Source organism: Anopheles merus, chromosome 2R (assembly GCF_017562075.2).
Source record: "Anopheles merus strain MAF chromosome 2R, AmerM5.1, whole genome shotgun sequence".
Taxonomy (NCBI): Eukaryota; Metazoa; Arthropoda; class Insecta; order Diptera; family Culicidae; genus Anopheles; species Anopheles merus.
The window spans coordinates 42,468,036-42,482,017 of NC_054082.1; the positions used below are offsets into that span (position 1 = coordinate 42,468,036).

At 45.0% G+C, this 13,982-nt stretch overlaps 3 protein-coding genes across 11 annotated transcripts in view; 2 read left to right on the top strand and 1 right to left on the bottom strand.

Moving 5' to 3' along the window:
* Nucleotides 1–433: 433 nt before the first annotated feature.
* LOC121588976 (NAD-dependent protein deacylase Sirt4) lies at nucleotides 434–2,242 on the top strand. The gene has a single exon (XM_041907474.1). The coding sequence runs from the start codon at nucleotides 1,135–1,137 to the stop codon at nucleotides 2,080–2,082; it is 948 nt and encodes a 315-aa protein (XP_041763408.1). The 5' UTR covers nucleotides 434–1,134; the 3' UTR covers nucleotides 2,083–2,242.
* Nucleotides 2,243–2,302: 60 nt separating this feature from the next.
* On the bottom strand, nucleotides 2,303–5,156 carry LOC121588977 (serine/threonine-protein phosphatase 4 catalytic subunit). Its single transcript, XM_041907475.1, has 3 exons — nucleotides 4,563–5,156; nucleotides 3,298–4,448; nucleotides 2,303–3,224 (listed from the first exon to the last, which is right to left on the bottom strand). Exons 2-3 carry the CDS (start codon nucleotides 4,089–4,091, stop codon nucleotides 3,095–3,097), a joined length of 924 nt encoding a protein of 307 aa, XP_041763409.1. The 5' UTR covers nucleotides 4,092–4,448; nucleotides 4,563–5,156; the 3' UTR covers nucleotides 2,303–3,094.
* Nucleotides 5,157–5,302: 146 nt separating this feature from the next.
* LOC121588642 (flotillin-2) overlaps nucleotides 5,303–13,982 on the top strand; it is a 156,287-nt gene continuing 147,607 nt past the window's right edge. The window contains exons 1-3 of one of the 9 annotated variants that reach the window (XM_041906794.1): nucleotides 6,025–6,261; nucleotides 6,800–6,814; nucleotides 7,043–7,450. In XM_041906794.1, the coding sequence (XP_041762728.1) occupies nucleotides 7,402–7,450 (49 nt within the window). In that variant the 5' untranslated portion in view covers nucleotides 6,025–6,261; nucleotides 6,800–6,814; nucleotides 7,043–7,401. Of the gene's footprint in view, nucleotides 5,390–5,523; nucleotides 5,610–5,691; nucleotides 5,801–6,024; nucleotides 6,282–6,746; nucleotides 6,815–7,042; nucleotides 7,451–13,982 lie in introns of those variants that run through there. The other 8 variants (XM_041906798.1, XM_041906799.1, XM_041906797.1 and 5 more) reach the window with 8 other exon arrangements.

Genomic DNA, 13,982 nt, shown 5'->3' on the forward strand with positions numbered 1-13,982 from the left:
AATCAGGTGCGAGCCAATCAAAAAAGATTCCGTTCCGTGGGTACAACGAGCTCGGCTCGATCCGCATGAACAGTGCAAGAAAGCATAAGCGACTCTGCCCCATTAGTGTAGCGAGTTAGGGTCGGGTTTTGAACCTACTTTGGTTCGACCAGACTCTAACCAACGGGTTGCAATTGCTTATGCTTTCTAGTGCCTACTGCAGCTACTTGCACGAGCTACTCCGGGTTGCAAACGGATGGCTCTTACCCGATGGGTTCGGATCGAACCGCATATCACCTGCTCAAACGACGCCGAACCATCATTAGAACCATCTGTACGTCGTGTTACACTGTACCATGTGGCATTATCGCAAGCTTATTAACTACGAATCGCACGTCCCGATAGAACTTACAGGCGGTAGCAACGTCGCTCTCAAGCATCTTCTTGACAACGCATGTGTCTGGAAGCAACATCACGTTTTGGATTTCATGCGAGCGAAGCATCCTCTGGATCATCTTGCAGAGCCAAGAGGATGCAATAACCGTCACATATTGAACAGCGCCCGCTTGTCACGCCAAGAAGGTGCACGGCACGTAAATGGCCTCGTCAGAATCGGCACGGAATAAATACATTAATAAAAGCACCGTTAAAAGTTCCACGTCGGCTTTCCTCGATTCTTTCAGCATCAAGAGCACCCACAAATGAAGACTGTACATAAAAGGCCACCACCGCATCAGCTTATGCGACAGCGGAACATGTATGAGCAAGTGAGACGACGGAGCACACACATGAAATGAAGGTGCCCTGGGGGACAATGAGAGGGAGGGAAGGTGTAGTGTATTAATTTTTTTGGCCACTTAATTTTGTCCACCAACACAGTCGCATACTAGCGCGAGCTTTTTGGCGGCCATCTTGCACCTTCAAAATCCGTCACAACGACTTACAAAAACATTCGCCAGCGAGGGAAAATCGCACCGATTTGGAGCGTTGGCGAGCACCCGACAACCGTTTTTTGTCGTGCGGGGCAGTGAAGTGAAATTGGTTTGACAACGCAGAGAAGAAAAACAACATCAAAACAATAACACACCTAGCGCACGTTCGATAGTAGCTAACGTAACAGTGATTTTAATACAAGAACTCATAAATAGCCGTACTATGAGATTTTTGGCCGGAGTTCGAGTGCCGCAGATCAATGGGAAAAGATTCAATTCGAGCTCAATGTTTGTGCCAGCCCACGAACCGGCACACGAGAGCGATTGTCGCCGGTTGGAAAAGTTCCTGGAAGACAAACCGCACATTCTCGTCCTGACCGGTGCTGGCATATCGACCGAATCGGGCATTCCCGACTACCGATCGGAGGGCGTAGGTTTGTATGCCCGCTCCAACCACAAACCAATACAGCATGGCGATTTCGTCAAATCGGAAGCCACCCGGAAACGCTACTGGGCCCGGAACTATGTCGGTTGGCCAAGGTTTTCCTCGATTGCACCTAACGTTACGCACTACACCCTCGCGCGCCTGGAGCGCGAGGCACGGATAAGCGGAATAGTGACGCAAAATGTGGACCGGCTGCACGGGAAGGCCGGTTCGAAGCAGGTGATCGAACTGCACGGCAGCGGATTCGATGTGATCTGCATCGGAAGCCAGGACGAGCGGGGCAAGGGCTGCAACTATCGTATCGATCGGCACGAGTTCCAGCACATTCTGGACCAGCTAAATCCGGCCATGGAGGATAACTCGACCTCGATGCGGCCGGACGGTGACGTGGAGCTTTCGATGGAGTACGTGCAGGGGTTCAAAATACCACCCTGTCCGCAATGTGGCGGAAATCTGAAGCCGGAAATTGTGTTCTTCGGTGATAACGTACCGATGCCGCGGATCGAGAAAGTGGTACGAATGATCATCGAGTCGGACGGTGTGCTCGTGCTCGGCTCTAGCTTGACCGTCTTCTCGGGCTATCGGATAATACTGCAGGCGAAGGAACTCGGGCTGCCAGTTGCTATCGTGAACATAGGTGCAACGCGCGGTGACCCGAAAGCAGATCTTAAAATTTCGGCCCGTTGCGGCGAAGTAATGGCAAACCTGTTCAAGCCTGCCAGATAAGGTTGAAAAGAAGAGTTGTTTGGCGGACTTGACGCGAGAAAAATAGAAAACTGTTGTACATAAGGAAGAGTCTTGGTCTAGCTGCAGCCGTAATTTAAAAGTTGTACCTAAACCCGTTTGTTACCTCATATTATTTTAATAAATTGTTTTAAACACTCGACACATACTGTTTTCCTATTACTCTTTGTATTTTCACCCGAAGTACGCTCGATTTAAACCTTGCATGCCTGTTGTATTGCGGTTTACAATACTTATTATCTAAAGTATCTTATTTAAACGCAATCGTGCAACGAGCGCGGTTTGTTTGGCTTTTTGTAATTAACATGTTGGTAGTCAACAAGTACTTATGGGTTTCTATCCTGGTTTACACCAACCGCTGCCGGATAATCGTCTACAGTGGCCACTTTGCGGGAAAATCAATGAAAAGACTAAACTGCCGTATTCGTCTTGTCATACTTTTAATGTTTTATTTTTACTGTTTACAAATGCGGGCATTACTTTCTTCTCGCACACCGCAACACTCCTGCCATTCACTCATCGTCGTGATCGTCGTGACCATTGTGTTGGGACAAAACTCAAAACTCTATTGCTTTCCTGGGAGAGAAACTGTGAAAACACTTCACACCACCTTCAAACATCAGAAGTACAAAAATTAGGTACGTAGAACTTGTTGTGTCATGTGTCCACATCGGATGCGAAAGGCAGCAGGATAGAACGAAGAACATCAAGCACCCGTGGCGGGACACAGGGGCTGGTCCGAGGTCAAAAGTGATCGCGTAAAATAACGGATGAAATCATCCAAAAGGGTTGTGTTTTAATGTGTCAAGGTTACAATGTATTAAACTAATGGCGAACATTTTCTTCTCGTCGCTATCGATCACTTCAGCAGCGCCTTTAGAGATAATGTGGCCGATCAAACGGGGACACATACTCGCACACATATGGAAGGGTGTACAATAAAAAAAGGAAGGAAGGAAGGGAAAGGAGGAGGGACACCACAATGAAAGATAACTTAAAGGAAGTAGTCTGCCTGAGGTTTTTTCGACGGTATTCCGCGGCTTTCCTGTGGTGCTGCTTCGAAGATGGTAAAGTCGCGCTGAAGGTTTTCGTTCAGTTCTAATATTGCGGCCACATTACCACACCTGCAGGATGGAAGAAAGATAAAGCGTAGGTTAGAAGCCAATACATAATGTAAACTGCTGCTATAATGCGTACCGATAGCAATAGTTGGGCGCCGACCAGACGGTGAGTACGGTTTCGTTAAAGTGCCACTTGTAACCCTCCATCACGAGCTGATGCGCCCGGCATATCATGTCGATATCGTTGGCGGCATTAAACTGTGACACGACGTCGGAGCCGAACAGATAGCCGGCCCCCCGGGGCGATACGCCCCAGCCGTGTGTGTCTTCCGGGTCGCTCCACAGCAGATCGCACATCGGACCGTCGTGGGGCACCTCCTGCTTGCGGTCGATCGAGCGGATCTGATCTAAATACTGTATCGAGGGGGACAGCCCGCCGTGGACGCAGAAAATTTTCCCATCGATGATGGCGGACAGGGAAAGGTAGTCGAAGATTTCGGTGCAGTAGCGCCACACCGTAACCGAGCCGTACTTGCGTATGCACTCGTCGTAGAACCCGTACACCTGTGTGATCTGGCGCGATTCGTGGTTGCCGCGGATCAGCGTGATCCGGTCCGGGTAGCGAACCTTCAGCGCGAGCAGTAGCAGGAATGTTTCCACACTGTAGTATCCCCGGTCGACAAAGTCGCCCATGAAGAGGTAGTTCGTCTCCGGCACGTCGCCCCCGACCTTGAACAGCTCCTTAAGGTCGTAGAACTGGCCGTGAATGTCACCGCACACCGTTACCGGCGAGTCGACCCGCTGCACGTTGCCCTCCTCGACCAGAATTTCGCGCGCCTTCGCGCACAGGGCCTTCACCTCGTGCTCCTTGATGATTTCGCATCGCTTCAGCTGCTCGATCTGTCGGTCCAGGTCGCTGTAGTCTGGCATCGTACAACGGGGAGGAGTGGGGGAGTGTAGGTAAATGTGGAGGCGAAAGGCGGGACGCACCGAATAACTGAACGGGGTCCGTCAGGCAGCAACAATAACAAGCGAGAGAGGATGCCGCGTTTCTGTTGCTTCCGCTGCTTTCTTCTTCCTTTCTTCCTCCCGACCCAACAGGCCCGATGTGTAAGCGCGCGCTCGATGTGTCACGGTCTGTGAAGCTGTGTGCGTGGTTTGTATTGGTGAGATCGGGCAAAGAGGAATGACAGATGAAGCCCGTGTGATGCTTCTTACTTCTTCCTCTTTTTCTTCGCTTTCCCGCTTGTTGCCACTGGCTCGATAAAACAAAAGACCCGCAACAATCTGAAAACAATGACCTTCGAGATTAGTAATGCGCCCGAAATGGGTTGATGTGTGGGGGGGAAGCAGGCTGGATTAGCGGGCGAAAGGGCAGCACTGCATGGTCGCGTTCCTTACCTGCCGTGTGTCGTGCGTTCGGCTGCTTCGGACAGGCCGCTTGCTGGCGCTTCACTGCAAATTTGTTAGGCACGACCTATCGGAGTATTTGTAAGGCCCTGGAGGTAGCGTGCGGCGACCGTGCTGTCTGATTCGAGCGCATTTAGCAATCCACTCACGCGGCAGTCGGGATGTTATATTGGGAAAGGAGCAGGACACGACACGCACACTCGCACGCACAGGGTGAAACGGTAAAGACACAGAGGCAGACAGCGGCTGAGGTGCAAGCGGTTATGCATTCGTCCAAGCCAGACGGTGCGCGTCTCGACGTACGCGGACTCTATTGATTGGCACTGTTCGGTTGTGCGGAATCCCGGCTAGAAGTGCTGACCGGGGGTGGAAAACTAAGAGCGCTTTCCGTGTCGAGTATCGTAAAATAAGTACGCACACCTAACACACGAGTGCCGCGCTGTTATCCGGCAGATAGTTCTTTGCTTGTTCTGGAGGCTTTCCCAAGCCGTGTAGGTTCCTCTTTTGCGATGAAGCGATGAGGTCGCGGCTACACAACGACAGTTGGAACGGATCGGATCGGAATCAAGCTGTCAAACGCGCACACTGTAGAACCGGCTTGCAAAAGGCGGCATTTGCTAATTTAAATAAAAATCTTGTTTTCATTTTAGTTAGGTATTATAGAATCATATTAGTTTTATATCTTCTAAAATAAATAAAATATAATAAATAAAAAAAAAATAAAAATCTAAATCAAAACGCCATCGTCCGTGACCGATAGATGTAACATTGTGAATTGAATTGTTGCTATACGCGCCGTGTTGATTTTTTGATAAAAAGTAAGTTACTTAAAATCCTCCATATCCTAATAAATGTGAAGTTTCTGTTGTTGTAAGTTCAGAATTTATCAACGCATGATGATTTGAAGAATTTCACAACCCAAACCTCACTGCAATGTGTGAGTGTGCGTGCTTGTCATTCTAATTGATGAGGTCATCTGGGTGAGATTAGATTGTTGGGCGGGCTATAGGCGCGTGTGTGTTTATGTTTGTGTTTTGGGTGAGGATTTGCGTGCAAAACTTTTCAACTTATGCAAAGCATAGTGCATAAAAGCGAACTCCGTGTCACATCGGTGCTGATCTAGCAACCACTTTTGGAGCTGATGGGCTGACGGACTTTTCGCATCGAAAAGAGCAGGGCGTCCGCTTTAATATCAAACAGTGCGCATACCGCCGAGTGTGTTTGTGTGTGTGAGTGTGTGTGCACAGTAACTCATCCCTCGAAATGTATCGTTGTATTGCACCAACACAAGTATTCGCACGGAGCGAATAGCCGATGACGTACCGTGTTGGGTGCGCGCTCAGCTACGTATCGATGTGTGCGAGGACATAGGGAGTTTGCGCGCCGGCAATTTGTTGTTTCTGTCCGTGCGTCCGTGTGTGTGTTTATGGGTGAAATTTTCCCGCGCGCCTCCTTCCACAGCACAAGCGCACGCGAGAAAAGCGTGTATACATGTACCGCTTGTGCCGTGTGGGGTGAAGATAAAACGAGCGAAAAGCACGCACGGGAAAAACTGCGGAAAAACTTGGCGGCTGCGTTAGTGTAGCAGAGCGTGTAGCATTGTCAACGCTAGGAGCGTTCGGTTCGGTGCAATTGAGTGAACAGGGAAATAAGTGGGGTCCTTTTATTTAATCTCTTTAAGGATTTGGTGGTAGGTAAAAGTGCAGGAAGGTATCGTTTAACGTGAGAGTGCTGCAAAAATAACAAATTGTCATCCCAAATTTTGCATTGACAATTGCTATTTTATGTTTGTGTGTGTGTGTGTGTGTGCGTTTGTGGGAGGAATATCTCGGAGACAGGAAGTGTGAATTTTGCGGTGAAATTTTCGACAGACAGGAAGGACACATCGCGCGGTGCCTTGTACGAGACTCGCTCGTCGGAAAAATCGGCACACAAATCGGAAAAAGACCAGCGCGCGCGTGTGTTTGTGTTTGTGCACCAGCGTTTTGGTAGGTTGAGTTGCGGAAAAAAACGTGTGCACAGGATACATGGGTTGGAAGTATAGAAGGGGTATCTTTTTCGAAAGTTCTATTTTAAACTTCAATGGCTAGGCTGGGTGGAATAGGATGGAAAGCGGATTGTATTAAAACAAAAATGTTTGTTTTTGGGGCATGTGGTACCGCGAAACGTTTACAGAGATCGTTTTATGCTGCGATTTTTTAACCATTGGTGTTAACTCACTTTGTCAGCCTGCTGTGTGAAAGGTGATAATTGAACCATCCCAGCAAACCATCATCGAGTCAAACCATTGCCGTTCACGTGTAGTGTCATAAAATTAGAAAATTCCCAAGCGGTGTGCTAAGTGTGTGTGTGTGTGTGTGCGGCATCGTTAAGTGTACCATTTTTCCTTCGCAAGCAGTTTTCCGTCAATCCACCTTGATTGCTGCGTGTGTTTTTCTCCCCTTTTAATAGCGATGTGGCTCTTTTTTTAGTATTCCCCCCCCCCTGTTAGTGCATCGAAGGTCTCCCCGGCGGCCAATGGTGGCTTTGTGAATGTCCTGCTGTGTGAACAGTGAGTGAGCAAGAGAGCCAGTGAAAATTAGTGAGAGTGTACTATGTGTCTGTGTGCGTGTGCGCGTCGATGGCACTAAGTTGTGTTTAACACGTGCGTTCTTGGTGGTGTGCGTGTTCACCTGGGTAATTTACTCAAGCCCCAGCACCGACAGCAGTGAAGACACATCGCTAGTGTCACGAATTGAGAAATCTGTACACTAAGTGCGCTTTCGGCGGGTAGTGAAAAAAATAATCCACTTTTTGTAACAGAACACAATACGGAAGGAACGCTGCTTCGATGGGGAACATTCACACCGTTGGACCGAACGAGGCCCTCATCGTATCAGGTACGTTTTCGGGAGCTGTTTTTTTTGGAGTTTGGCACCATTCTTATCATAGGCATTTTCGTTATCATTTATGCCGCCGACGACATATGTATAACTACTGTTAACAACCCAATGTGAATTGTCTCTATTTGACTGATATGGAAGATGCATTGGGTCGATAAAATAGCACAACCAGCTTTGGTTTTGACAACGTTTATTTTTTACTCATGGCCCGTGGTAACCATGCTTGGAAAGGAAAGGAAAATAAGAATCCTCCTTCTTATTTAATTTATTTAATTTATAAAATTTTGAGTTTGACGCCTAGAATCCTTCTTCTAATTCTATTATATTTAATAATGCTACTATGGTTCTTCTGGATAGTTAATTCTTGTTACGCGGGGACGATCTATATGAAGCTTGAACCTACGATGGGCATGTTATTAAGATGCACGAGTTGAAGTTATAGATAAACAGTATCAGCAAATCCATTACAAATTTGCCAGATTAACCTTGATACGCGTATGTAGATGAAAGAACTTCTTTTTATTGGTCTCAAAAATGTTGTCGGTCCTGGTCGTATAGTCTTAATCACTTAACCATGTACCTATTGTAGAATATTCAGTTCAACGAAACAATGCTTGCTAAAATACTCAAAAAAGTTATTGAGAAACCCCTGAGGTAACTGATTGATTCCGTTCGTTCTTATAATGGTGAAGAAGTTGGTTCCTACACAGCCGAACTTGTTTCCATTTTTCTACTGAACAGAAACCTGTTGAGGCTTTCTGCCATGGAACAATTACACTTGGTAGTACTTAAGAAAAAATTAAGGTTGATTCAATGCACACAATTATGCATTTTAACAGGACAAAATACTGAATTTTAATGATTTTCTGCAAAAAAAAATATCTGTAACGTAATTATTTCGTTTATTTAATTCATTATGGGCCTGCACTATTCAGGAGTAAGCAAGTGCTTAGAAAGAACACAAAAAATCTCCGAGTACCACGAATCTTTCATGTTAGCTAGCCCAAGGTTCACAAGAACGAGTCAAATCCTTCATTCGAGTAGGAAACTGGATACGATGTTAACGGCTAAACTATCATCTACTGTATTGAGGTCCTTCGCATGATTCTGTGTTCGAACTGTGAACTAAAAACAAAAGCCATCCCCTCCGCATACGTACGCTTGAAACACTTGGAGGGCTTTTCTTGCCAGTCGTTTGTTAAATGTTCCTATCTTCCCATTAACCAAACTGCCATAGTTTGTCGAAGATATTGCGTTACTACTAGCGCTCGAGAGCGTGTCGCCGGCGAGAGAGCTTGATGGGTGTGGAAAATCGATTTTCAACCTCAATCGCAAGGGCCACGGGTGACACAGTGGAGGCAACGAATGTCCATGGCATGGGTGTAAAATGATACTCTTAACAACGACCCCCAGTTGATGGGGACGCATTTCACTGTTGTGTGTATGCATCAGTGAGTGTGAATTTCCACTTTCACAAACTAGTTAAATAATATATTTTTATTTCAGGGTATACTCAGCTCAAAGATACCAAACAAGATGGGTACATTTTTGTGATAAAGATGCCACAATATGCTTGTAGAATATGCCGGTAAACTATGGTCGGTTCGTTAATGTGAATGAATTTGGTTTTGGTGGAAAAATCAGTTTTGGGCAAAAGCTTTCCTTCGCGCCCAGTGTTGTCGTTGGTGCTTTGGCTTTTAGTGATATCTTATTTATTTTGTTGATTGACAGCTATCAAACTAGGTGCAGCCAAGAATCGATCCTCATCAGGTAGCACTTTTGTTAATTAAATTGTGCAGGGTTTACCAGTCCTGGGGCTTTATTTGCTGCACAGGTGATAAATACTTCACTTCATCTCTGCAACAACACACCTTTATGCACCTGTAATAGTCCAACCACGTGTCTGTGTGTATGTGGTGTTTAGTTTAAAAATATCGACACATTACTTTCTTCAATATGACTATTCTTTTCCATCCATCGACCATTTGCCGCTTACCCATTATTCAAGCGGTGGAACTAGAAGGATCGCAGTTCCTTTTTTAACCGTCTCCATACAGAGCAGAACTTTAAGTAAACGGATATGCGGTCCCGTGTTGTTGTGGTGTGGTGATGATGTTGTGCCGCCGCCTCGGTTCGTCGCATGAACGCCCGAGTAAACTTTACTTCCCCATCATAAAACTCATCCGCCTGGCGCCAGGATGTCCCGTAACTGGGGTCCGCGTCATCCGTCCTGTGCATTAGTTTCGTTCTTTCGCATCGGCATCGGATGTTTTTTTGGTATCTTTTTTTTTTTTTCTTGTCTTATGTGGCTGCGTACGGCGTAGAGCGCAGCGCATAGTGTCGAGCCTTTGTCGGTTTCTAATGGTAGGAAACCGTGCCATGCTGCGCCTAGGTTGGTAGTAAGCGCAATCCGTCTTCTCAAGTTGACACTGTCTCGTGGCGTTCTCACGCTCTAGCATGCTTTTGCCAGAATGTAAGAAAAATCGATACTGAATGGCTCCAGGAATGCGTGTGTTAGTGTGTCGTGACATGTGTCACAATAGAATAAATTATTCGTGAAACTGTTACTGTCATTAGCAGTGGAAGGACAACGGCAAAATAGTGTCCTATTAATGATCAGATGAATTAAAGGTGATTTAAAATATTCTTTAGATACAAAAAGTATGTGTCCTGATTGGGGAAGGATACTATAGAGCTGATATGAAATAGCACATCCTCAAAGCCTGCTTCGGACCATCATGTACGATTCAACAATGAAAGGCCAAATGAGCGAATGTAATTATAGGCTTCTCTGATGTGGCAGATCAACCCTTTTGATTTGTTGGAAATATTCGTAAAACTCCACCAGCAAAACATTTCGCGTGTTGTGTCGTATCACAAACATGTTAAGATGAAAAGCCGAGCATAACATTTGCTTGCATTGTGCTAACTGAACTGATTTGATTTGTTCGATTGCTCCATTGCTTTCACGATTTTTGCCATTTCCCACCAAGTCGTGTGCTCCCCATTTAACATAGACGCGCAGTGTGATACTATGTTAAGTTTTCCACATTTCCACAACACTCACACGCAAACAGTTTTCCTTCCCGTCAACAGTTCGTTGACGTCATAGCGTCGTTTTGCCGGCTAAAAATAGCTGCAATAGTGATGTTTCCACTGGATATCCCCATGGCCGGAACATCTCCTCTTTGGTGCGGCCAGCATACTCCGGCTCCGACCTTCACTCTGCCCAGTGAACTTTGCTGCGCGATGCTGCCGGCCTGGTTTGCTCTAAATGTTACCGTTTTGCTCATCTGCGAAGGGTTCGTCGAATCGAATCCAGGACGTAGCGAGTTGTACGGACGTGGAAGGGTAGCTAATAGAAAGTGGGCTCTCCTGCTCGTTTGTGGAAAAGCCGTTACCACAAGAAGGCGCGCGTTTGGGTGTCAGCGTGGTGTGGCGGTGCCAGCGCCGGAGTTGTCGCGGATGTTCGCTATTTCCTGCTGCTTGGACGGATTCTGCAGTGTTGGAGGCTTCTTTTTATTTTTTACTCGCTCAAACTGGGTCGAACGCAGGCTGTGGTGGGATTGCCCGTAGCCCCACGGCAGCAACCGCCAGGACACATCGGCAAGGGTTAAAGCAGGACATTGAGCTGATGGATTGCCCGCAGTGAACCGCCGGTGTTTGGTGGAGAACGTTTCAGTTGGGATGGGTTTTAAAAATAGATTTGTGATTACAAACAAAAACAATCGAGTGATGGTTTGCAGATCATGTTCTATCGTGCTGTAGGATGGATTTAAATGAATGTCCATTTTTGCTGATTTTGTTTTGCACCTATGCCATAGTTTTAGATACATCTTGTATACGGGAAAGCGGGGCAAAATGGACCTGTTAAGTATTTTATTATTGATATCTTATTGGTTAAACCACTTAACACTGTAATTTTGACGGTAATCGATATTTCAAAGTCTTATTCATGAAATCAGAAGTTTACGCATTAATAACAAATATATATGTTTGAAATGAATTCTAAAAATCAACGTCAAAAGTCATGAAAATGTATTGTGCGGATTAAAATGGTCTTGCTATGGGACAAAATGGTCTTATAGTAAATGTCAAAACACATCAAAACAAAGAAACAAAATGGACTTTGCATCTATGTAAAATTGTACGGGTAGAGTTTGTTTTAGAGTTTGTTTGTTTGTTTGTGAAGTTTTGTTTTAAAGTATTTTTTTAAATACTTAAGTGAAATGCTGGAATATTTCAATATTTCACGTGTGGTCAGTAATTTTTATTGTCGATATAGTATACATACAGCATAGTTTTATTTATGTAAAGCTAGTATATTGTAGAGACCTTATCTTATACCACAGCCTCATCATGTTGCTCCTGTCAAAACATACCGGCCATTTTGCCCCAAGCTGGAATGACCACCATTTTGTCCCAAGTGAAATATATTAGAAACTATAACTTTTAAAATTTTAAATTAATTTAAAGTGGTTACTTTTTTCACGTAAATCTTCAATAAATATCATGTGCCTGGATACACAGTGCTATTTTTTCTCTAATTATATGTTACATTCGTACGAATAGCTTATTTACGAGTCGGTGAAAATTGCATCGTTTTGAGCAAACATTTTATTTGCAAATTTATTCATTATATCGTCTTAGTATTTTGAAATCTTAGTTTATGAAACGTTCATAGTGGGCTTTAAACATTGTATTTGATGTTTTTAAATAAACTTGTTAATTTGCCAGTAATGTAGGTGACCATTTCGCCACACCTAACCATTTTGACCCAAGTTCCCCTACACCTCTTTGAATGAGTCTCAGATGATATAAATAAGAACAAACAATTTTCAAATTTTACGTTTTACTGCTGCTTACCTAGACACTCGTTCTCTACGTTCTTCTTGATTTCCCAAAATGTATGTCGTTGTGTGGGTAAAGGCACAACAGCATGTGGCAGACAAGTTTTATTAGTATGGGATGATCCACTTCAAACGTCTCTGGCTTCCCTGTTTCTCTACAGCAGCTACTACGGATATGTGGCAAGAAAGGCGAACTGGTGTCGGATCTTTTATGGTCGTTTTTTATGCTCGGCCAGTGAGGAACTAAAACATCCAACCATGCACATGAACAGAAAGATGGTGGCAGGTCAATACAGGTGTGGGAGGGAAATTGTTTCTGTTCGGCTGTTGAAGGCCCACCGTTATTCAACAAGCGTACAAATGGAGTTGTGAGGGTAAATATTCATATTTTAAATATTGCATCGAATCCAGCCTGCCTAGCGCTACATGATGGCGTGCCGGGCTGTGTTATCGAGTGTGTTATTTACAACCACCCGGGAGAAGGATTCGCATCTTTGGTATCTAACCCGCGCCAGAAGTACCGACCCGTACGGCGCGAGGGGTTGGTTTTTTAGAGAAGAGGGTTCAAGTGTTTACCGTTGGGTGGAAGATATTTGTTGTTGTTTTTTTTGTTCTTCTGTTATCACTATGCACAATGCGTCACAACGATGTGTTCATGATGTAGTAGTGTGTGGGCTTTTAGTAAGGGGGACGTTCGGTGGTGTGCTATTTAGAATTAATTTTAGGTCTTGTTTGAAAATGATGCGCTTCCTGCACAAAGGGGTCGACGCCGCTCGGTGGAAACTCAAAACCATGAATGATTTGGAGGAATATTTTTTCCGGATTGCGGCTGGTACGTTTTGAGTGGAAATTGGAACTTTTACGGTTTATTTGATGGTTATCTGTAGCTTAAAGCAGAGGCAGAGAATTAATGAGTAAAAATCAATCAGGATGTTGGAAACTGTTGCTAAATAAAAGCCATATTTAATGGTTTTGGCATGTTTTATGAATATGTATGATGAACGAAGAATTATGTAGTTTTTCATTCAAACTGAAGATACCTATAGTAGTTTACTAGTGTTATACCAATACGTTTAATGCCAATAAAATAATGAATTCTGCTTGCGGACCTGTTCAAAATAACAAAATATTTAAAACATTCTTAAAGGCTAATTGGAATCCATATCGAAATCTAGAATTGCTTACTAAATTAAAAATGACCTAGTTCATATTAGTTTAAAGCCATGCTTTCCATTGGTGTTGGTGTTTAGTTTAGTCTACCGATTGATAATATTTTTGACTGCTGCTTCCCATCAAACCACACATACACACACACAAGCGTCACCCCTGATGCCGCAATGGAACGATTTAATGGCCGTACTAAAGCGACCGTTTCGGTGACGTTGGCAATAGCGTTCATCATAATCTTTCATCACGGCGATTAGTGTATCGTCAGCCCTGTGATGCATCGACCGGGGGCGATTAGATTGAAAGCGACGGGTTTCATGGCCGTTTCCGCCGTGGCTGCGTTTGCGACATACCGCAGAACAAACGGAACCATTCGTAAACGGTTTCGGCTTCCTATTGGCGAACGCAAGGGGGTTTCCCTTTCGGGGACCATGGCAACCATGGAAGGCGCGGAACAGAACCAGAAAGAAACGAGAAATACCACCCTCGCTAGCAGAGCTGTGTGAGTGAGA